Consider the following 23500-nt stretch of genomic DNA (forward strand, 5'->3'; position numbering starts at 1 on the left):
TGTTCATCTACGATGGACACAAACGATCCTTGTTTTCCTATCCATTTAAAATCGGTAAAACTTGGTATCCAACATGATTTGCGAAAAATGTTAAGGTAGGCTTTAAAAAAGTGAAGTATCCGAACATCAATTTTAGTGCCGTAACTTGTTGAGTTCGATTATGGAAAATACGTCTCCTGCATTAACTTCTATTATTACACTAAGTGAAGACTACGATATTGAAACAAGTCGACAAGGGAAACCGACAGCTGGTTTTTATTACGCAACCATGATGAAACAGGCAAGTCAATCGAAACACATGATTGATAAACAAACCCTGCAAGAAAATCTCATCAAAAACTTGCTTTTGGAAAAGCAAGACCGAGTGTTACGTCATTTAAATCTCGTCTGAAAGTATAAACATTAACAATGTGCTTCCTATTTCAACAAATGATCCCTTTCCATGACGTACACATCTCGAACAACAAATTAGTCGTTTTTACATTGATTCAACGTCAGTACACGTTAAAAAACGATTGATTTGTTGCCTGGGATTAAATAAACACAAAACGAGCTGGCCTTATAAGATCGGTAATCAATGCTGGACTGAGATGAAATAAAACATGGCAACACAGAGCTCTGATGCAAAGAAATATTTACTAACGACACTATTTACAGAATTAGAGCAACAACGAACAATTTACGATCAACCGAACTTTAAGTACTTTAAGTTGATCGTTAAACAATTTTTCGACGCAAAACACAGAAACTGGGACAAATGATTTGCAAAATATACGTTGAAAAATACAGCAGCACGGCAAAACAAAAACTGTGCAATGTCAATTGGGGCGAAACAATAAATAAACAAGGTTCAAACAGTACAAGCCAACCAGGCAAAAGTGTTTGATCAAAATTTCACTTCTAGTAGCCCGAGACCCATCACCACGATGTTTTCTAGTGAGATTTTATTCGATTGAAGACGTGAAAACGTGATCAACCTGATCGAAGAATGCTTTGAGCCACACAATATCACGTAAGATTGCAACAAGGCAAGGCAGTTCTGGCCTTTTATGGTGTGATTTCCGTTGATACATGTCTGGAAGATGAGGATGCTCTGTGAGTGCAGTAACACACATAAGTGTTTCGAATGACCTTGATAAAACAAGCCTTTGCTTACGAATACCACCAAATACAGTTCTTCAAACAGAGTGAAACACAACCCGAAACAAAAGCAATAAAATAAAGAATAATCAGAGGCTAATTAAACGTGGTGTTCCACAAATGAAGCGGATTAATGTTAGTGTTGAAGGTTTGATGACGCTGGCAAACATCGCGCTATTGGGACTCGGGCTATTAGTACAGAGCCGGCCACTGGCAAAATCCATCCTTGTTGTATGGGAAAGCGAATGGTTTCGTCACGTAAAAGAGTCCAAGAAGCAATGGACCGCATCGATTGGAATTTGCAAAAAGAAATATCTTCCTTCTTTAGCATACATTACAGCATAAAATTCAAGCCGGCACAAATAATACTGTGACAATAGGACGGAAACTCGCATAAGAACTCGTTCTTCTTACGTTAGCAGCAAGGGACATGATAATTTCAGCCTTTAAAAATAAACGTCACAACTGTGGCAAATTTGCAAAAAGTTTAATCTTCGTCTAAGTCGCACCCCTCTCCTGATAAGCAGCAACAAACAACAAAAGTAGGGAGCATGGAAGATAAAAATGTCTGATGTTTAAGAATTTATCACAGTAAAGGCAGTAGTACTTGACCATTCTGCGTCTGCCCCCAGCGAGGAAAATCCGTCATTTTACAATGATTCAACGTATGCAGACATCAGATCAATGTAAAAATGACGGATTTTGTTGTCGGGGGCTAGACACAGAAAAATGAATAATATGGAAAAAAATCTTAACTCGTTTTGAAATCTGAGCTTGCAACAAGTCTATGCTTCAATGGAATAAACTTTACATTCTTCAAAAGCACCTCACTAACAATCCGCCAAGGGCCAAAACAAAACGGTCAAAATAGATACAAACACGTGTGATATTCAAAAATTGGGTAGCAGCGTTATTCAGTAAAAAAAGACAAGTTTATCTGTCATTCTGATTAATGCAAGCCTGTCATAGATTCAACTATGGCTACCTGGAGGTGCGGCTTGATTAGTCAACTTTTGACAACCACTCCTGCTACTGTCTGACTGAAATTTTCTATAATATATTTTAGTTTTCGCTAACTCGTTATGATATAAAAACTTTTTCTTGCCTTGTGGAAGTAATAAAAATTTTGAAAAAGTTCTAAAAAAACGTTCAATCAGACTGTAAGCTGGTAAAATCTGGAAAAGTCTGCAGAATGTAACAAATCAGGCCGTGTCTGTAGGTGGCCATGGTTCAACACAGCAAAAAGTGTCTTACTGCGAAGATAGAGACGAAAGCAGTAATAGAAATATGTTGATCAGAATTTACAATGTCAATCATTAATTCAGCGTCCAAGACTTCCCCTGTACGTCACATACTCGTACACAACTCTGAAACGTGTAAACTGACAAGTCAAAAATATTCCGCCTTTTACGTCCATGCAACGTTGCGAAACCAAAAACTAACGCTCCGATTCCGAGACTCGCTTTCTTGCTTTGTGCCTCGAATGCCTCTCCATGGCAGCTTTGAGTTTCTCGACCAAGTTGCAAAGTTTAAGAGCGGGACCAAGTTTTAGCTCCATGTACTTGACGATGTTGTTGCTGTTGAGCAAAAGAAGCGCTTTGCCGTCGATTTGCTGCAATACATAAAAATGCCATAATTTAATATAATATGATGATGTGCACTGTGCAGCAACGAGTAACGCTACATTTTTGTGAAACAATCTTGTTTTGCTAAAAGAATTCTAAAATGCCAATCTACAGTGAATAGTTGTATGAAAAGATGCCGAGCTACTTTATGTTCAAAGAATATAAACAGCAAAATAAAAACAATAAAAAGTTTATACCCACTCTTATGAAGTTAAAATATATAGTTATTGAAACTTTAATTCTACGTTATTCTGAAATAAAAGTTGCCATTGTTATGTCAGCGACGACAAAATGATGTAAAAAAACAAGTTTTGCTAACTGGGCAATAATAATACCAACAAAGCGTGGGAGCTATCAGCACACGATAATCAAACACCCTGCATTAAAAAATGGCGTTTGATGCACACAACTCACATGTTTCTGAAAGAGGACCAGGTGGCTGCTCAGGGCCGGCTCCTTCTCTCTGACGTAGCTTATGACGTCACTGATGCTCCACTTGGTAGGGTTTCGTGAGCGCACGTGACCAGGACCGGAAGGCGTGTTTGCAACGGTGGATGTCACCTTGGTGGCAGGAAGCTGGGCGCGAGAAATGGGAGGAGGAGTAACAGATGAGGAGGAGCTATTCCTTTGACTGTCGTTTGAAGACGAAGGATTTGTGGTGGAGGAAACTAAGGACCACAAAAGATTACTGGAGGATCTAATGTTTTAGTTTCAACAGGTCATTTGAAGCAATAATTGCTGCTTCCTCTAATATTAATATAAAAGGATCGCAGTAATTGCTGCCAGAGACTGTAGGTAACCAACAATGGATGCTACCTTAGCCGGATGGTGTTATAGACATGAGGCAACCTGCTGCTAGCATTACAACATGAGCCACAAAGACCGGTGAAATAAACATGACCATGCAAGTCAACTGTACACCAACCTTTGTCACTATTCTCTTCATTAGGTTCTTCTACGTCCGCTTCCGTTGTTGTCGTTGTACTTGTAACAAATGGCGAAGGCGTAGTTCGATCTGTTCAGTTATAAAGTTAGTTTCCAACACAAACAAAAGTGAAATGCCTTGGTGGCATCTTCCATTCAAAGCAGATCTTTGACCCAAGCATCAAACCTGAATTTTCTGGAGGAGCCACAAAGCTTATACGTTCCGCTTCGGTAGTCGTGGTGGAAACGCAGTGAGACGTGACGACTGCCGGTTGAATATGCACGTCTGCGGTTTCCTTCGGAGTCTCTTTCGGTTCTGTTTAAAAAAATGACAATCTGTAACAGTTGATTGGTGCACAGTAGAAGGTTGCACATAGCTCGAAGCTGCAGGTTTGTGTCTCTTCAGAAGCTAATTTCAAAACAAAATCAACCTAAATGTCGTGAAGTATTTACAGTAGAAAAAAAAACGAAATGTAAGTTTGGCTGATCAGAAGAATGCAAATTAACGAAGGAGCTTCAAGGCATAAACGAATTCCTTTTAGCGGCATAACAATGGATCGAGACTTTTTATTAAGATTGCTTCCAGTGCTGCAAGGTGCAACAAAATCGAGTCTAAAGATCAAAGCACATTCTTCGTTATCCAGCAGGTGTTGTCCAATTGCAGAGTCACTAGATATATTTTTGTCATTTACAGTTTTGCAGGCACGATTTGCTTCAAGGGTTGGATTGGTGGTACAAGAAAAGAATACAACCAGGACCCAAACAAACCGTGCATGCAAAACTGTGATTAAAATGAACTATTTCCAGTACAGTCGACGTTTTGACATGAAAACAAATTTGCAAAAGTGAACTTGCTCTGCCGTCACCTTGCGGCTTTTCGGAAACGTTTTTGTCAAATCTCCCCAGCTTGTTGTCACTGGTGACCACGGAGCCCATTTGCAACCTTGCTGGCCACCCCTGAGTGGCGTTTCGAACGATTTGTGACTTATCGCCGCCAAACAACGATGTGGGCGGAGGGGCGGTCAATGCGTCGAGGAAAGATGGGGAGGTTGGAGACGTCGCAGATGCTGCTGAAAAATAGAGCAGAAAATTGACAATGATTCGGTCTTTGTGAAAAGCTTACCAAGAATTTTCCTGCGGTAAAAAGGTAGTCTACGAAGACTGCCTGCACCCGAGTAACAAAATCATTATTTTGTCTCAACTTTATGACTAAATAGTAATCTTGTGAGGTTGCACTCAGATCAAACCCATAACCGTACCAAACAGCGCCAAGAAATTATAAGCTGCGGATTTCCTCAGAAATCTTAAATGTTCAGAATAAAATTCTTCATTCTTCGTGCATTAAAGGCGCTCCATCTGAAACCGTTATCTGTCGAGTTTGGCAGGTCTTACTTGTGGTTGCAGTGTCAGTGCTTTTCACTCCGAAGCCTTCCATTCTCGTGTAAGACGACGACTCCATCAGACTTCTCCGCTTTTTCTTTTTCTTCAACTTCGACTGATAAAAAGTAAAAACAATCTCACGATAGGCAAAGGAAACTGGAACGACATACAAATGACGTATCATTGCGGTAAGTAAATGTTTGGTAACGTTGAATCAACGTCAATTTGATCGTTTTGCCACAACTCATAGTTTCAATAAAAACGAACGGACTTTCATTCCCAACGTTTGCAAAGCTGTACTTTCAGAGTTTCAGTGATTAGCGTTAAATGGGTTTTTGTGTACCACCAAAGCATTAGATCCAAAAGTAATTGGTGGCATAAAATACTTCAAAAGGGAGAAACAACGATTGAAAAAAACGGGCAAGAAATCTTTAATTTCACTTTCGTTAGAAAATCAATGCGGGTGTTTGGATGAGAGGTAGCATCTTCAGGAGGAGAAAGGTAATTTTGGTTCTCCATAAAAACCCCAAGTCTAATTCGTGGCTCAACGAAGTTGGCATGCATACCAACGGCTTCACCCTGGTAACAGCATAATTTGTGGTGAAACAGAATGAGGCGCATGTTAAAACAGTTTTAATGTTTTAACAAGTTTTATTGTCAATAAGCGCAATAAGATACGTTACTGAGACATCTATAAACTGCTAAGTTTGACCAAGATTCTTGCAATCTTGCTTCTCGAACAGCAAAATCCGTCATTTTTTTTGTTCTGGGTCGGGTCAAACTTTGCATCGAGTCTGATTCAATGCGTTATTCAAGTTAAAACTCTTCAAAACTGCCCACTCTTGCTTCAACATGACCACAAGCCTCGCTAAACGTTTACTTTACACGCGTTTGTACTGGCTCATCGCTCAAGTCGTATTTTTGTATCTCAGATGGTCGTGTCCACACCCAAACCTCGATACTATCCTACCTAACCTGACATCATGCAACATTACCAACAATGCTCTTATCAGGCTCCGAGACTGGCGTGACAAGCTATGAATGAATCAACGCAACCACCAGAATGCTGAAACTTATTCTCTAAACTGGCGACCAGCCATACGGCTATGGCATAAACAATTGTATTTTGTTCTCTTGTTTTCACGTTACACTACCACAGGCAAAAGACCTGAAGCGTACTACAAAGATTTTGAACGTTCTTCACATGATTGCAAGCAGCCAGTTTGCGTTCAACGTAATGAAAGCAAAGCTGCCAGAAGGATTGCAAGCTGGCCAATCACTGCCAACGTTCATCACAGAAACGCGTGATCAAATGACGCAACAGTTTTAAGACAACGACAACAACCTTAAGAACGGAGTTCCTGTCGGCTCGACACCGAGCCTGAGCGAGCGACGTGTCTTGGTAAGACGCTAAATTGCTTTCCTACCCTCACGCCCACATAATCCAAGTCATTAAGCCCCAGGCATGAGCTTGGATACGAACAAATGTAGTCAAAGGTCTCAGTCGCACTTTTACCTGAGATATGTGGGTTGAAAGGTAAGCGCGGTCGCTATAACTTACTCATTACAACAACACTTACCTTCACAAAATCGCCTTCCAACGACCGTTTTCGTGGTGACGTCAGCAGCGCAATTTGTTGAGGAGTGAGATTAAGCGAGACCTCAACGCTATCTTCTTTTATTTCTCCGATCTGTCCTTCAGCGATGCCGGCTCGCTTCAGAGCTTTCGCCAATTTTTTCTGTTTGCGTTTCTGCTTTCGCTCTTTGCGTTGCAATTTCATCAAAGTCTCGTCGGAATACTTCGAAAATGAGCAGAAAATATATATTTGGTTAATTTAGAGAATTAACACGATATCTACGTTCAAACTCACTCACCTGATAAAACAACAAATCGATCAAATGGTCAGGGAAACACACGCTCGATGCCTCACGAAGTTGTGGTATTATATTTTACTTTCGGATCATTGCAGATGGTATAGATTATATGTATTGTATAGGAATAGTATGGTCGGCTGCATAGCTGAGAGCCCTGGTTTGACGTTGCATAGAGCGCGGGTTCAACACCGCTCACGATCATGTTGGTGTGTCTTTGGCAAGACACTTAAAAGCATGCCGTCGATCGTGGAGTGGCGTCTCTTCGACTATAGCCCTTGGTTTCTCTTGTGATTATTAAACAGCTGCTTCAAGTGTTGGGAATGATTCTTGCTGTCACTTTGGCCAGACCATTCAAGTTACAGCACACAGTGAACTTGCATTGGTCCGATGGGGCCAAGAAGCCGAAAAAAACACAACTAGGAGAGAAATAGTTTTCTGCAGTTTTCTTAGCAGAATTGACACGACATGCCATTTCAATTAATCTCCTTGTTCTATCAATGAACTGTCAAAGTACCTATAAAACGGAGGATAAAATGAGTTAAAACAACACGGGATTTGCAAGCGATTCACTGACCTGCAATACGCTGGTGATATTGTTTTCGCCTGAAGTTGACTGATTGGGGAATTCACCATCATCTACAAAATAACACACGTTGCTAAGTGAAACAATAGTAAAAACCAGTCGCTTTTTTACATCGATTCAACGTCAGCAGTCGTTAAACAACGTACATTGATTTACGGATAACAAGACGTTGAATCAATGTCAAAGTGAAGGATTTCGCTGGGTATCGAAGCCTACATAGCTGAGAATGAAGTACCAGCATATCTCCACCTCAAGTGTGGTAAAAAACTGATATTTTTAGGTTAATTGACCATGTCTTGGAACCCGCAGTTTGTCAATTTTTGTAAGATTGAAACTACAGTATATAGAATTTTACGGAATGGCCCGTTTCGGCGAGTCCGATTCGACTAGTCCGATTCGGCGAGTTCCCTATTCGGCGAGAGCCTTTTTCGGCGAGTGCCCTATTCGGCGAGTTTTTGAAATTTTTAAAAGGAAATTATCGGGTACCGTAGCCTAATTACAATTGCCGTTTTTACATCGTTTTAACGTCGCTAAACGTTGAAATCGTGCAGAAAGGAATAAAAATAAAATGTTTGAACTATTAAATTAAAATTCGTCATGTCAGTTCAGTTATTTTTATTTTTGACCATCATATCAAAAACAATACACGTCAACATAGCAAAGGTGTAGAAAAAGGTAGAAGCGACAAAACGCGAACGTTAAAACGTGCTTGTGACCGAAGTAAGTTATTGAGTTGAAAGAAATTTGGCACGGTCGCAACACCTTCAGAAAAATTTAAGATATGAAGGGAAAATAAAACAAAGAAAATGTTACAAAAAAAATCATGTTTATGTCTATAAGTTATTACTTTTGAATAGTTAAAATGATTAGTTTGGATCAACAAATGTGTGACCTACAGCTTGGATTGAAAGGAAATTATCGGGTACCGTAGCCTAGTTATCCCGACCAGCAAAAATTTGTTCCAAGAACCCAGTTAGCCTAACAGTTCATTTTTACATTGTAGTAACAGAATGAAAAGGCTAACCAAATGTGTGGCCTATCGTTTTGACGTCGCTCGTGAAATCGTGATGTTGGTGATAGGCCTACAAACATGTCTGATAGTACATCGTTGAAATCGTGTAGAAAAGAGACCTTTGCTGACTAGGATACGTTGAAACTGAAAAACATTCACAGAAGCCCTACGATACGTTGCATTTTTAAGATAATGTATTCAGACGTTGAATCAATGTACAAATGAAATGTTATGCTAAATGGGTTCTTGGAACAATTCGAAGGGCTTCTGTGAATGTTTCTCAGCTTCAACGTATCCTAGTAAGCAAAGTTCTCTTTTCTACACGATTTCAACATTTAGCGACGTTAAAGCGATGTAAAAACGGCAATTTTTGCTGGTCGGGATAACTGGGCTACGGTACCGATAATTTCCTTTCAATCCAAGCTGTAGGCCACACATTTGGTTAGCCTTTTCATTCTGTTACTACAATGTAAAAATGAACTGTTAGGCTAACTGGGTTCTTGGAACAAATCGAAAGGCTTCTGTGAATGTTTCTCAGTTTCAAAGTATCCTAGTCAGCAAAAGCTCCCTTTTCTACACGATTTCAACGTTTAGCGACGTTAACACGATAGGCCACACATTTGGTTAGCCTTTTTATTCTGTTACTACAATGTAAAGATGAACTGTGTTCTTGGAACAAATTTTTGCTGGTCGGGATAACTAGGCTACGGTACCCGATATTTTCCTTTCAATCCAAGCTGTAGGCCACACATTTGTTGATCCAAACTAACCATTTTAACTATTCAAAAGTACTAACTTATAGACATAAACATGATTTTTTTTTCGTAACATTTTCTTTGTTTTATTTTCCCTTCATATCTTAAATTTTTCTGAAGGTGTTGCGACCGTGCCAAATTTCTTTCCATAGGCGCCGACTTTTCAAAAGCCTTGGGGAGCGGGAAAGGTGATGACGTCATAACCATAACGCTATTTTACTCAATTAAAATAGTCTTTGATTAAGCTTAGTGTCTTGTTTATATTAACAAACAGGTCGCAAACCGAATTTATTAGAAGCGCTGCTTGAAAGGATTAGTTTTACGCATGCAGTACGCCTAGTCCTAAAAATTTTGATATTGTTAGCTCATAATTGGAACTGTTGGAAAACAAGCCGATTCATTTCCTTTTCATACGAGTGAATAACAACGATCAAGACAGTGAAGTTATCGAAATAAAACGCAAAAAATCATGATCTCAAGCAGAGTGAAAACCCGCTATCAGTTTTATTAACCTCGTTTCGCTAATTAGTTTACTTACTTTCAAAGCGTTGACAACGGCGAAGTGTTTTCTCTTCTGTTTTTTATCGAAAGTCTTTGTAGTCTTTTATTGAATACAGTAGGCTATATACTCGAGTAAAGGTCGAGATGTTCGCAAGTGATTTTCACCTCAAAAAGGCAAGTTCAACTAACACGGGACAAGCTGTTGTCTCCAGCTCGGCAATTTTCAAAATGAACGTACTAAAAATCATTGTCGACGTAGATTACGGAGTGTGAAATCGCGTCGGCCTAAGTAAAAGTTTTGAATACGTTTATTTGCAGTGATTCAAACTTAATTTTCAAATTCAATGATTTCTTGTCAATTCTAAACTTTATGCACTTGTTTAGCAATATGCAAAGCTCACGAGACAAAACAGAAAGAGGAGATCATTTTTTTATTTTTCCGTGTAGGATATAATCGTTCTTATTATTACGTAACATTCCATGATCGTTAAAGTCGATGTCAAACCTTAGCGGCCGCATAAAACAATGATGTCAGGTTAGCTAGGTAATAATAGCGGTAAGAGACGTCGTTAATGCAGGCAATATCTGCGACCAAGACCATTAAACACCTTTTTTTTATCGGTTTTCGATTTAATTCTCACACATTGCGAAGAAAACAATGCGTTCTGTTGAATCCTAATTGTCTCACAGCGGGAAGACTTCATTGAAAATAGCGCGTCTAATTTAGCTGGTTTACTTAATATTGCAGTGAATAGTTACGTGACTATTCCAGCAGCGTAAGTTACTCTACAGTCTACCATCTACTTTGAAATTTCCATACCGTATGAGATAGCCATGCGATCAGCTGCTGTTTTGCGGGCAAGAGCAACGTAAGCTTTTCTTGCTTTCGGCATTCTTTAAGTCCGTTTAAATTATCTAAATCTCTTTCGCGAAGTGCTTTATCTTTGAAACACCACTTGTCATCACCATTTTTGTTGCCCCTCAACCATTTATTTACAGGGGGCGCCGCCCCCCGGAAGTCGGCGCGTATGTTTCTTTCAACTCAATAACTTACTTCGGTCACAAGCACGTTTTAACGTGCGCGTTTTGTCGTTTCTACCTTTTTCTACACCTTTGCTATGTTGACGAGTACTGTTTTTCATATGATGGTCAAAAATAAAAACAACTGAACTGACATGACGAATTTTAATTTAATAGTTTAAACATTTTATTTTTATTCCTTTATGCACGATTTCAACGTTTAGCGACGTTAAAACGATGTAAAAACGGCAATTATAATTAGGCTACGGTACTCGATAATTTCCTTTCAAAAATTTCAAAAACTCGCCGAATAGGGCACTCGCCGAAAAAGGCTCTCGCCGAATAGGGAACTCGCCGAATCGGACTAGTCGAATCGGACTCGCCGAATCGGACTCGCCGAATAGTAGCAGACCCAGAATTTTACGTTGAATTAATGTCATTATCATAATCTACACTGACCGTTCGATTGACGGATAAAAGCATTGCAAAATGTGGAATGAAAATTCTATTCCATCATGATCTTTTAGCAGACAAGTAAGTAGTAGGCAGTGCCGCAGTAGCAAATGCAGCGTTGCAGAGTGATGCAGCTAAACATGCAGTCGCTCCTTTGTTTGAGACGCCTATCAGCATTTACACGATATACCGTGGTTTAGCACTATCCCAAACGTTAAAATTCGTCATTTTTACATTGATTCAACGTCTTAGAAGTTGGATCAATGTAAAAATGAAGGATTTTGACGCTTGGGAAGGGTGTTTGTAGAAAGTGTTTCACAGTCACTACATATAGGTTGCGTACAGAGCTTCGAGAATCACTGATCTATGCGGTAAAGCAGCAAACCTTCGTTATCTAGTCTTGGTCGTTTTTCAGGCGCTTCTTCATGAGAAGATTCGGAGTCATCGGATGAAAATGAAGCATCGGACATTGTTGGAGGAAGAGGCGGTGAAAGAGAAGGATTGTTTGACAAATCATTGTGTCTGGATAACTCCTGCAACTCCAACCATGTTAAGCACCTGAGCTTGATTTCACATCTCTAGTTTCTAACCCCCTTGGTGCCGCTAACTCGGTACTTTCAAAGAGTTGTGATTTAATATGGCAGTAGGGGAGATGCAGGACCTATTATACATTTTTTTCTTTTTTGCTCTCATTTTTTCAGCTCATATCAAAATTAGACAATTTTTTTACAGAATACGGCCAAGGTCAATGGTTATTGACTGTATAAATATCTTGATAATCGGATTTATTTTTGTGAAGTTAGAGCTTATACAAACTTTTTTGAAGAGTGTATAATAGGTCCTGCCCCTGCAGGACCTATTATACACAAGCGAACATTGAAAAACAAAACATGTTTTTTCACTTTCACAGTAAAAACAAGAACATAAAAATGTGAAATAATAATACTTAGTGTTTATAAACACTTTAATTGCCAAAGTAAGATTGATTAGCATTACATCAATAGCTCTTAATTGGGGGAGAGGCGTCTTCATAAGGGGGGTGTTAAACTCTTTTCCGCCACGGCCAAAATTCACTATTTTTGTTGAAATGACTTTTGGAGCTTACGTGTAATATAATGTTGCTAGAAAAGTAAGGCTTAATTTTAAAACATACAAAAGTTAATTCTTCAAGTGCCTTAACTCATTGTATAATAGGTCCTGGACGTTACTGTATAATAGGTCCTTCAAGGAATCATTTTTATTTCTTAGTTAATACAAAAGTATCTACACAAGCAATCACTCTGAAATTTTGTGACAACCTAGGTTAATCACCACACAACCGTAAATAAATGCAAACTTTTGCAAAGAGCTTTAATAACAAAATTTATCGCGTTATTGCTGAACTTCCAAAAATTTACATTTTGACCCAAAAATGGAAAAGCCTGTGTTTCTCTTGAACCGAAAGCTTTTATCACACGAAACTTCATATAACTAAGTTGGACTAAAATCTCGATCCAAAACCATAAAAACCGAAAACATTCATTTTGAAGTAAAGAAAATACAGCGCTGTATAATAGGTCCTTCTGTATAATAGGTCCTGCATCTCCCCTACGTTGCAATCACAACTATGCTAACGTTTCGTATAGCACACCGATCGATGTCTTCAGAGTATACGCGGGAGGGAGTTATGAAATAGGAGAATACATTGCTTGAAATTCCATTCCAGGAGACAGTTGTAATCATTAAAATGAATTATCTCAACAATACTGATACAAGTCATTTGACAAAATAAATCGATCAACGACCGACTAGAAGATTCAAATGCACAAAAGTTAACTGTTGCGAAATATTTTCTGAACTTTTTTATTAATTGGCCATTTTTGCTATTGTTTGAAATGGTCCTCTCGTTTTATTGCATTAGGCTGCATACAGTTACAGTATTTTATCGTTGACGTAATTACGAACCGTGTCTTCCTTATCCAAACTTGATGCTTTTATCGAATCAACACGTCTTCTACGCACAGGCTTTTCTTTGGTCTGACTTAGTGTGGGGGTTTCTAAAAATTATACAAAAGATGATCCCTAAGTCTAAAGTTTGGTTAGAAACAATTCAGAGCGTAGCCAATATTTGAAATTGTTGATTATAAGTTCACAAAAAGGCTCCAGAGTTCAACATCGGAGAAAGCATCACAAGCGCTTTCCATCACCGCCAGCATCTTCAACATTAAGCAACAAAAGTATTCCTATTCTTAGAGTGATTCAACGTTTGCAGACTTCGAATTAACATACCATAAAAATGATTTATTGCCTGAGCAGGAATATAGTTTTGTTACCCTGGTGTGATCCCAGATGGCAAATCAATCGTTTTTACATTGATTCAACGTCTATAGTAAAAAAATGAACGTCTGTAGACGTTGAATCAATATATAAAACGATGGATTTGCTATCTGGGATCTTAGCCATAACACAGCTCAACAAACGCGGAGAAACTTGCCTTTAGGTGGGGGCTTCGATTCAAGATTGTTTTTCACACTGCGAGTTTGCCGTTTGCTTTCTTGAGCAAGCGCCTTTAGTTTCCCCAAGACCACAGGATTATCGCCTGTAAGAAATCGATAAGTGCGTAAAGTGTTGTTCGCTTTACGCGACGTCACTGGACGTTAGATCAATGAAAGACAATCTGCGTTTCTAGGTAAGCAAAAAAAAAGATAGCACCTCTCCGGTCAAATCATTGATTTTCACTGCAGGATACAAATCACACAGAAATCGTATTGACAAATGTTGCAAAGACTTTCCAAACTTATAAAAAAAAAATCAACGCTTTGTATTCGAAATACTATGTACATCTTTTTCTTTGTTTGAGTGAGGTGCTTTATTTTTAACAGTTGAGAACAACTTATTTTAAAACCACCTTTTTGACCAGGGATCTGCAAAGGGTGGTTATTAGCTTGGCACCAACCAACAGGGAACAAGTCTCGCGAGTCGTAATTGCTCCAGTAATCGAAAGCGCCTCTCCAGCCATCGAAGGAGATGAATATCTGCAATATGGTGATAGATGGTCATGGACGCGTTGATGACAAAACTGAGCAACAACAGAGACAGCCAAATCTGCCATTTTTGCATTAATACGTCTGCAGACATTGAATCAATGCAAACATGGCGAATTTTGCTCACTAGAAAACTAAAATTTTGAGCTTTGAAAGCAAGAAATCGACTAATTGCTTTTTCAAATCGAAGCAAAGAGTTTAAAGTAGTACAAATGCTGCGAACCGAACCCACCTGATCTCCGTCGATGTCACCGATGGTAGCAGGGCAAATTAGCTGAGCATTTTTCTTGTCCACAGCTTCCAACTTCATTCCGACTTCGAATAAGTTTTTATCTGGGCCCTCTGGCTCCTGGTGTGAAAGTAGTATTTAAATATTATATTCTTTCACTTCAAGGAATTATACCAATATTTCAAGTAATAGTGCATGGGTGCAAACATGCGGTCACACTGCTCGACCAAATAGTTAGTGCAAGTACGTGGCGGGTAACCGGAATTCGTCTGGGGCACGGCAAACAAATTAGCAGTGAAGCAGAGTTTGCATGTGTGTGGTCGAACAAACTTCTGAACTCCAAACATCAACACAATTTTGAAGTTCTATAATGACTGTTTGGTGCACTATAGCGTGAGGTCTACAGCCATATGTTGCAAACCCAGACTCAGCCTGAGGTGTACCACGTGACCCGCTTCAAAAGTGACTGTTCAACATGTAACCTACCCAACATAGGAAAATGAATGATTGTGGTGGACGCTTCAATGATAATTTTGAAAACAAAATTAGTCGCTAACAATTTCAGTCACATCATGGCAGTTTTTACTGAAAGGTGACGAGAAAAATGCCTCACATATGTACGAAATGAAAACCGGCAGAAAATCGTGTGGAAACACTGATACCATATTTATTTTTACCTATGGAATTGGAAGTCCAAATTATCTACAGTATTTAAGTTTTGAGGGATGGATAATGCATCGGCAAAACTGACGCTGTATTGTGGTGAACCTCACTGTGACACGATAGTAGCACTAACTTTTTTTGATACCAAATGGTTGATGACCGACTTCAAATTGAAATACGCAGCAAAGTTCCACCGTGAAAGAATTTACAAAATGTGCTTGCTCTTTATTAATGCCCGCAGTGCACAAGTCTGGTTGAGGTGTCATGCTAGAATTCTTTAGTTATTTAACTAAATTACTAAGTGATAAAAATGCCTTACAAATGCACAATTTGCACATGCATTATAAGGTACAAACCAGTAATCAAATGTATATATACAAAACAAATAAACACCTGGTGAAAGCAGTCACTGCTTGCGCGATTATTTTTGGCTTTGTTCAGCGTACGCTGAAGGAAAGTCGGCCAAGTTGAAACGTTCCTGGTGAAGCCCAGAGGTGGCTGGAGAAGACCGCCATGTGCCTCACAAGTTCCGATAGGAAAGATATCCTTTAACATGCAAATGATGAGTGTAGTATTACATGATTATTAATGGCAATGTATAAGTATAAGCCGATATTTAAAAAAATCTTGCCAGTAGAGTTTTAAGTTGTACAAAGTGACGTTTGATGACTTTGACGCCGAGCTGCATTGTATGATGTTGAGTGATTGCGCAACACAGTGTGTTTTATTAATTGACAAGTAACGATCGCACATAACAAGTAAGCCCAACAGTGCATCAACACAAAAGGCCGTCGTATGTAATGTATCATAGCCGATGCGGCCTTCAATAAACAAAATGCAGAGCTCGTAAAATTGGCCAGCGTTTCCGGTGTTGGCGCGATGTCCCAAAATATTCTTGGTTGGCTAATTAATTTTTTTTTATTAAATCTGATAAAATGTTATTCGTTGTCTGCTACGGACACGCCTCATTGAGATGGTTACCTGTTAATAAAATAAACCTTGCTGTCCTACTCAATCTTCCACATTCATACAATCAAATTTATTTCAAACTTGCAAAGTACTAGCTCAGTGAACTGTGGTTATATGGCCTTCGGCTCTAGAGCTGGTAGTTCTGGGTTCGATGTTAGTTCAAGCCAAAGACTTTTAAAAACAGTATGGACTGTTTTCTTCTTTGAATAAAGCAGTGAGGAGGTCGTGTGAGTATGTAGTGACATATGATCGTAAATGTAATCAAAAATAAAAAACGAGTAAACTGTCGCTGAAAAACTTCAGCAGTTGTTGAGCGACAATATCATTGACATTTGCAAAATAAACTAACACCAATCTAACGTTACAATGATGAAATGTGGGCTCAAAATAATGTTGAAAGTGTATTTACCCTGCAGCCTGCATATTATCGAAAATAGCCGTTCACATTAAAAATCTCCCCTTGCTAAACACGCAATCTTGTACTAATGATTATGGTAAACAAAGCTTTCTCATCAGTCTATTTCAAACACTAACGTGTCTTGATGCTTAAAATCAAACTCACTTTGGAATCAATGAGTCGCCAGAAATTGTTGCATCCGTCAGTCCCGTCCAACTTCAGGCATAACCTAGGACCCTGCACGAAAAAAACAAACATTGCCAATTTTGATGTCCTGCTTTAATATCAAGTAATATTAAGATAAAAATTACTTATTCAAACAAACAAAAATTGCAAGAGTATAAAAACTGAGACTTGTAAAACGTATGCAGTAATGTGGCATATCCTCTTTTCTTATCACTGTACCAACTTCTCATGTGAAGTCTAAGAAATGAGTCAACTGACCAGCATGAGGACATCTTGAATGATGGGAATTTTGCTTGTTTTATGACTCATTGCTTTAGCTCTGAAAGCGATACTACACAAAGAACAGGATAAGCAAATGGTTCATCACATGCACAACACCCTTGAATAATCCACCGAAATTTAAATAACAAAAAACTCAATTATTTATCACACCTGAATAGAAACAACTGTAGCCACACTGATGGCGGCAAGGTTTCTCGCATCTTTTGCCTCAAGTTTGTCAGAAACTCGGAACTTATTCGGCATAGAATCGTCAAATACTTGTTGTTTGAAGCATTCCGGTGGAGCAGCAGGCATGCTGGTTTGCTGGAGGTATTTATCCCAATTAAACTCATCTGCGTGAAGAAAACATTGGAAATATTTCTGACTACGTAGAATAATCAAAATTTACAATACGATAATCACAGTAGACCTACACGGTGGGTAAAGAAATTCAGCTTGAAACTTAAAACATTAGAATATTTTTGGCAAGTAACCATTTTTTTTTTTAAATTGCTGTGTCCATTTCTTGGTTGCCATAAATATATGCCAACTTCTTCCTTTTAATAAGACATTATAAGACAAAGACAGATAAACATTGTACACTTGAGCACGGTTTCAGTTTAAGTTTAAACAGTAATTTCAATTTTAAATTTTTCATTTCATTTTCAGTTTGCTTGCAAATTTGAGTGTGATGATTATAAACTTTATATCAGAGACGTTATATATTTATGTACCAATCTTATTTTGCTTTCACCAAAATATGTTTTTATTTTTGTTTTGGCAGTTTACAGTTACTGTCTTAACTATAACTATTCTCTTTGTTTACACACTTTTTGTTCACGGTAGTATTCCAACTATATATATATCACGCTTTTTGCTAGTATTTAAACTACAACAAATCAAATCCTAAATATTGTCATTCTTTCAAAGTTACGGAATCAGTACTAACAATCAAGATTTTTTAGTTTTTGTTTAAGTGCGGTATTTATTTTTCAAATCAAGTTTAAGTGGCAAAGATACCTTGGTTGCGATTTTAATTAAATTAAGTGGTAATAGAGTAACTAGAAGTTACAAGTGCAAAGGCCATGATGGTTCCAATGACATTAGCTTTAGAAATAACTTGCAAGTTCTTTGTATGAAAAGCTTTGTAATATTATTAATGGTGGTAATCTGCTGAAAAACTGATGTTAATTTACTTAGAAAACTGGGTTTCAATTTCTTTGCAAAATCATTGCTGGAGTAAAATTGTGGATTTTTAAATAGTGTAAGCAATCGCCAAAGAATAAATTGGAAGCAGGCATATTTGCAATGATTCAAACTTAATAATAGCTCAAAATCGTACAATGTTCAGTGTATCTTCAAATTGACTATTATCTTGCTAATTCTAAACTTTATTTGTTGAGCAGTATATAGATATGCTCAGCAAGCAAATAGGGCTTTAAAGTGGCTACTTTTGTGTTTTTATCTATGTGGTTATTATGTAAAATTCCATTGTTGTTGCAGTCAACTTAGTGTACGCATAATACAATGGGGTAACGTTTATTTAGTAACAATAGTGGTAATAAACAGCATTAACACAAACCGGTTAACACAAAAATGTTGAAAACAGGCAACAATAATGAAATAAAAACTAAGAAAAAAGGCATGTAAGGTTGTAAGTGTTAATACCCTAACGAAAATACTGAATTAGTTCATCGTCACCTGAAGTTCTACAAATCAGAGAGACTGGAATGGTGTGTTGTTTTCAAGACAAAAGTGAAGAAATTTGAGGACAGTAAAGCCGTGTTGTTTATGCTTGTGACCAACAGACCTGCTACAGTTTACCAGTCTAGTTTTCAAAAAAAATTCTCTATTAATGGATACTTAAAGGGGTGTTTAACTTCACAATTAATTGGTCTAGTTTGTTTAAATCCAATCTTAGCACTTTATCTCCAGCTGTTTTTATTTAAATGACTGCTTACATAAGCAATTGTTTTTAGCATCTCACAAAATACTTACTGTTGGCCATACATTATTTCGCTTCAGAATTAATTTTTTTACTGGCAAATGCTTTCTGCTAATGGTACATGCTAGAAATTTAAGCCGGCACTTGTTTAGCAGGCATAATTCACTGTTTTGTTCAATTTCTTTGGCACTTATCTTGGCAATTGCTGATGCCAAATTTGAAAGCTAAATTTATGTTTTTACTTGTTGTAAGAGTGGTAGACCTACTATCCCACTGTGTTTTTCATGAAGTAACAAAGAATGAGATTAACTGCAGGAAGCTAAACTTACATTTAATTATGAATGACTGATCTAGATATATATGATATATTATATATACGCTTCTCCTCCAGGAGACCCACTGCACATCTGTGGATAAGTTGGTATTACCCAACTTCACACTCGCAGGCGCATTGGCGCAACCATCAGCAGGAAACACGGCCTCGCCACGTTTGTCCATGAGCAACTGAGCTGGACGCCAATAGACCAGTCCAGTGCCCAGTCAGAGATAGAGTGGTTATGCATAGACATATCAGGCTATCACATCATCAATGTCTATAAGCCACCACCCTCACGCTTAACACCAACAGCCATCCCAGTGTTCCCCCAACCCAGCCTCTATGCTGGCGATTTTAATTGCCACCACGTCGACTGGGGCTACAACACCACCAACACCGACGGAGAAAGCCTGGCCTCATGGTCAGCCAATAACAACCTCACCCTACTGCACGATCCCAAGGGTGCAGCGAGCTTCTTCTCCGGACGCTGGAACACTGGTACAAACCCCGATCTGGCTTTGCAAGTGATGACCCCGATAATTGCCAACCGGACAGACGTGTGCTAGAGAAGTTCCCCAGGTCCCAACATCGACCCTCGATTATCACGGCTCCAACGCTCATAATGCCTGTCCCGAGCAAGCCTGTTAATCGATGGAACTTCAGAATGGCTAACTGGGAGTACTACAGCCTCCTCACCAATGAAGCCACACAGTATCTCCCATCCCCTCACACCAACAACGTGGAAGAAGCCTACCAGGACTTTTGTGATGCAATAACATCAGCGGCAAAACAATCCATCTCCCGCGGCCGACGAAAGACCTACATACCGTGCTGGGACAAGGAGTGCGAAAGCCTCTACTCCGACTTCCTCCACGCCCCTCAGGGCAATGACACCAACAGCTCAGCCACAGCTCTGCTGGCAAGGCTGGACTCAAAGAGGAAGGAGCGCTGGACAGAAGCCGTTGAATCAATCGACTTCACGCACTCCAGCCGCATAGCATGGAGTACACTGAACAACCTAACTGGCAGATCACGCGCCTCTCGTCAACAATGTCCCGTTTCAGCAAATTCCATCGCCTCACAACTTGTGGAGAACGGGAAATACAAATCGAGAGATCGTGAATCCGATAGATCCGTCTTGCAAGAAATGACGGACCTCTGGAGGGTAACAACCCCAGACGGGGACAACATCTCGGGTGAGTTCACCCCGGAAGAATTTTCTGCCGCCCTCCAGCACATAAAGCCAGGTAAAGCCCCGGGCCCTGACCACCTATGCCCGGAGTTGATACTCCATGCTGCTGCCTCCTTAAAGTCCTGGTTAAAAGACTTCCTTTCCTGCTGTTTGCGCCACCTGAGAATTCCCAGAATCTGGAGAAGAGCCCTTGTGGTTGCAGTCCCTAAGCCGAAGAAGCCCCCAGGGGACCCGAAGAGTTACCGTCCAATCTCACTGCTCTGCATCCCCTTCAAGATCCTCGAGAGACTCATCTACGCCCGTGTCGAACCAATAATAGATCCGCAGCTCCCCCGTGAACAAGCTGGTTTCCGACACGGACGATCAACCGTAGATCAGGTCACACTTATGACCCAAGACATTGAGGACAGCTTCTCGGCTAAGAAGAAGGCTGGCGCCGTGTTTGTTGATCTCACGGCTGCCTATGACACCGTATGGCATAGCGGCCTTACCTGCAAGTTACTCCGTCTGCTCCCTGACAGACACATGGTCCATATGATGATGGAACTTGTGCAAAACCGCAGTTTTACCCTCACAACCGGTAGCGGTCGTCGAAGCAGACTACGCCGACTTAAAAACGGCGTCCCACAGGGCTCAGTCTTGGCTCCTCTCCTGTTCAACATATACACCTACGACTTGCCCCCCACCATCTCCAGGAAATATGCTTACGCAGACGACCTGGCACTCCTGCACTCAGCAGGAAACTGGCAGTCAGTGGAGAGGAACCTCAGCCAAGACATGCAAACACTATCAGCGTACCTCCAGAAATGGAAGCTACAGCTCAGCAAGTCAAAGACAGTGTCGGCGGCCTTCCACCTTAACAACCGGGAGGCACAGCGTGAGATAAACATCAAGATTGATGGGGAACGCCTGCCCTACTGTGCCGAACCTACATACCTCGGCATAACCCTGGACAGGTCACTCACGTACCGCCGGCACTTGAAGTCACTGCGCAAAAAAATATCTACACGTGTCGCACTTTTGAGGCGATTGGCGGGTTCCGGCTGGGGCGCTGGTGCTAAAACTCTTCGTACAGCTACCCTAGCCCTTGTTCATTCCACCGCTGAGTACTGCGCGCCGGTCTGGTGTCGTAGTTCTCACACCCACCAGATTGATACCGCCATCAACGACGCACTGCGTACTGTGACTGGATGCCTGCGTCCCACTCCAACGGACTGTCTACCCATCCTAGCAGGCATCCAACCCGCTGAGCTACGCCGTAAAGGAGCCACGATTTCTCTCGCTCGCCGCGCTTTGGACCCCGACCATCTCCTCCATGCAACACTCAAGAGACACACCACCTATAAAGCAGCGGTTGAAATCAAGACGCCTCTTTGTGCCTGCCGCACAACAACTCCTTAAGAACGCAGAAGAACTTGGTTTAAGTGCGGCACACTGGACGAACCACATGTGGAACACGGAGTGGCAAAATCACACCTCCATGCTCCGTGACTTCATACCCGACGCCGATCCCCGTCCACCAGGGATGTCCCTCGCAAGGCTTGCGTGGGTCAGGCTTAACCGCCTGCGAACTGGCGTCGGCCGCTTTCGTTCGGACATGCACAAGTGGGGCCTGGCTCCTTCATCAGAATGCGAGTGTGGTGCCACGGAACAGACCGCAGACCATGTCATCCACCACTGCCTAATCCACCGGCCTCCACACGGTGCGCATGGTCTGAGAATCCTGGACGACGAGACTGCTGAGTGGCTGAAGATTTCCTGCCCTCCAATCTAGCCTGGAAACATCGCTCATACGCCATCATCATCATATGATATATATATATTTATCTAATATTTTCATTTCAGACTTTGTCAATGCAGGTGAGAAATAAAACAACAACCGGTCTCTGAGCTATTTATTTTCTGGCGACCAAGCATGGCCTACGGTACCAGAGCTTCTTCCCGGTGGCCAAATTCTCGCACACATGGTAATTAAAATAAAAAATCTGCTAAAAATTCAAGTTTTCAAAAATTTGTTAATATTGTGTTGTTGCATGCACTCAGGCTTGTAAAAACAACGCAAAAGCACTGAAACATATTTGCAGATGAAGGCTACTAAACTACACTGCTTCCAAAGTAGGTTTGCAGCTAGTCTTCGAGCTAGTTTTTACAGGTTGACGCTCAGACTTTTTGTGAAACTTTTATTGGCAATATTTCTCGTTGGTGTGTGAGAGACTTTGCTCGATTCGTGAAAAAAGGTACGAATGCGAGTGAGGAGAAAAAGGATCACATACAAATGCAAGTGAAGAAAAAAGGTTGAAATACGAACAAAATGGGAAAATCTTGGCTTGTGGAAGCCGGCAACCAAACATGGCCTGGCACGATAGTTTCAATGGTCATTTAATGACTTCTTGGTGGCCATGGTCGAGATGGTCGCTTAAATAATTATTAGAATGTCAAAAATATCTATCTTTAATACCTTACTTTAAAATTACAATGGAATATTACTGCTGATTGTTACAATAACAAAATAATTTTATTTACCTTTTGTGTCAGTCTTCAAAACTTTTACGCCTCGTTTTCCAACTAAACTTGATGAAGACTTTGTGCTGTCATTGCTAAATCGACGTGACATTTTTTCTTTAATTTGGCTCTATCATAATCATATGGTGCTTTGCAATACAGACACCTGCTCAGATCGATACACATTAATTATCAAACAAGTAGGTACCGTATAGACCTATACCAGTGGTTCTCAACCTTTCTTCTTTCGTGGCCCTTTTAAAAATTCTTATGGCCCATTAATTGTTTATGCAAGAAAAAAACTGCAAAATAGGTTTAAAAACAAAAAAACAGCAGAAAATAATTGAAAACAGATTATTTATTGCACCGTGCAATCAATAAGATGCGTACTCCTGAATGTTATTGACCAACTTGCAGTTACAGTGGTTCTCAACATTAATGCCGTATTCCTCCTTTGAAAGACGCAAGTATTGTCAATTTCTTCCCACAATTCAGAAAAAATACTAAAAACAGATCTGCAGAAGTTTTAGTAGGCTACCACTTTCAGCT

General features: G+C 40.0%; 1 protein-coding gene across 2 annotated transcripts; it reads right to left on the minus strand.

The window, feature by feature from the left end:
* Positions 1-239: 239 nt before the first annotated feature.
* Positions 240-23108, minus strand: LOC145777225 (uncharacterized). 2 transcript variants are annotated; one of them, XM_082588550.1, is made up of 17 exons: positions 22973-23108; positions 17168-17349; positions 16715-16786; positions 15577-15729; positions 14524-14640; positions 14156-14282; positions 13742-13846; positions 13213-13304; positions 11654-11801; positions 7519-7580; positions 6650-6868; positions 5082-5184; positions 4556-4756; positions 3877-4005; positions 3691-3780; positions 3180-3433; positions 240-2752 (listed from the first exon to the last, which is right to left on the minus strand). In XM_082588550.1, exons 1-17 carry the CDS (start codon positions 23061-23063, stop codon positions 2579-2581), a joined length of 2319 nt encoding a protein of 772 aa, XP_082444676.1. In that variant the 5' UTR covers positions 23064-23108; the 3' UTR covers positions 240-2578. The 2 variants fall into 2 exon arrangements, with proteins under 2 accessions (XP_082444676.1, XP_082444675.1); XM_082588549.1 differs by having other exon boundaries at positions 4556-4759.
* Between the last annotated feature and the right edge of the window lie 392 nt (positions 23109-23500).

The sequence above is a fragment of the Aplidium turbinatum genome, chromosome 9 (genome assembly GCF_918807975.1).
Source record: "Aplidium turbinatum chromosome 9, kaAplTurb1.1, whole genome shotgun sequence".
In the NCBI taxonomy this organism is placed as follows: domain Eukaryota; kingdom Metazoa; phylum Chordata; class Ascidiacea; order Aplousobranchia; family Polyclinidae; genus Aplidium; species Aplidium turbinatum.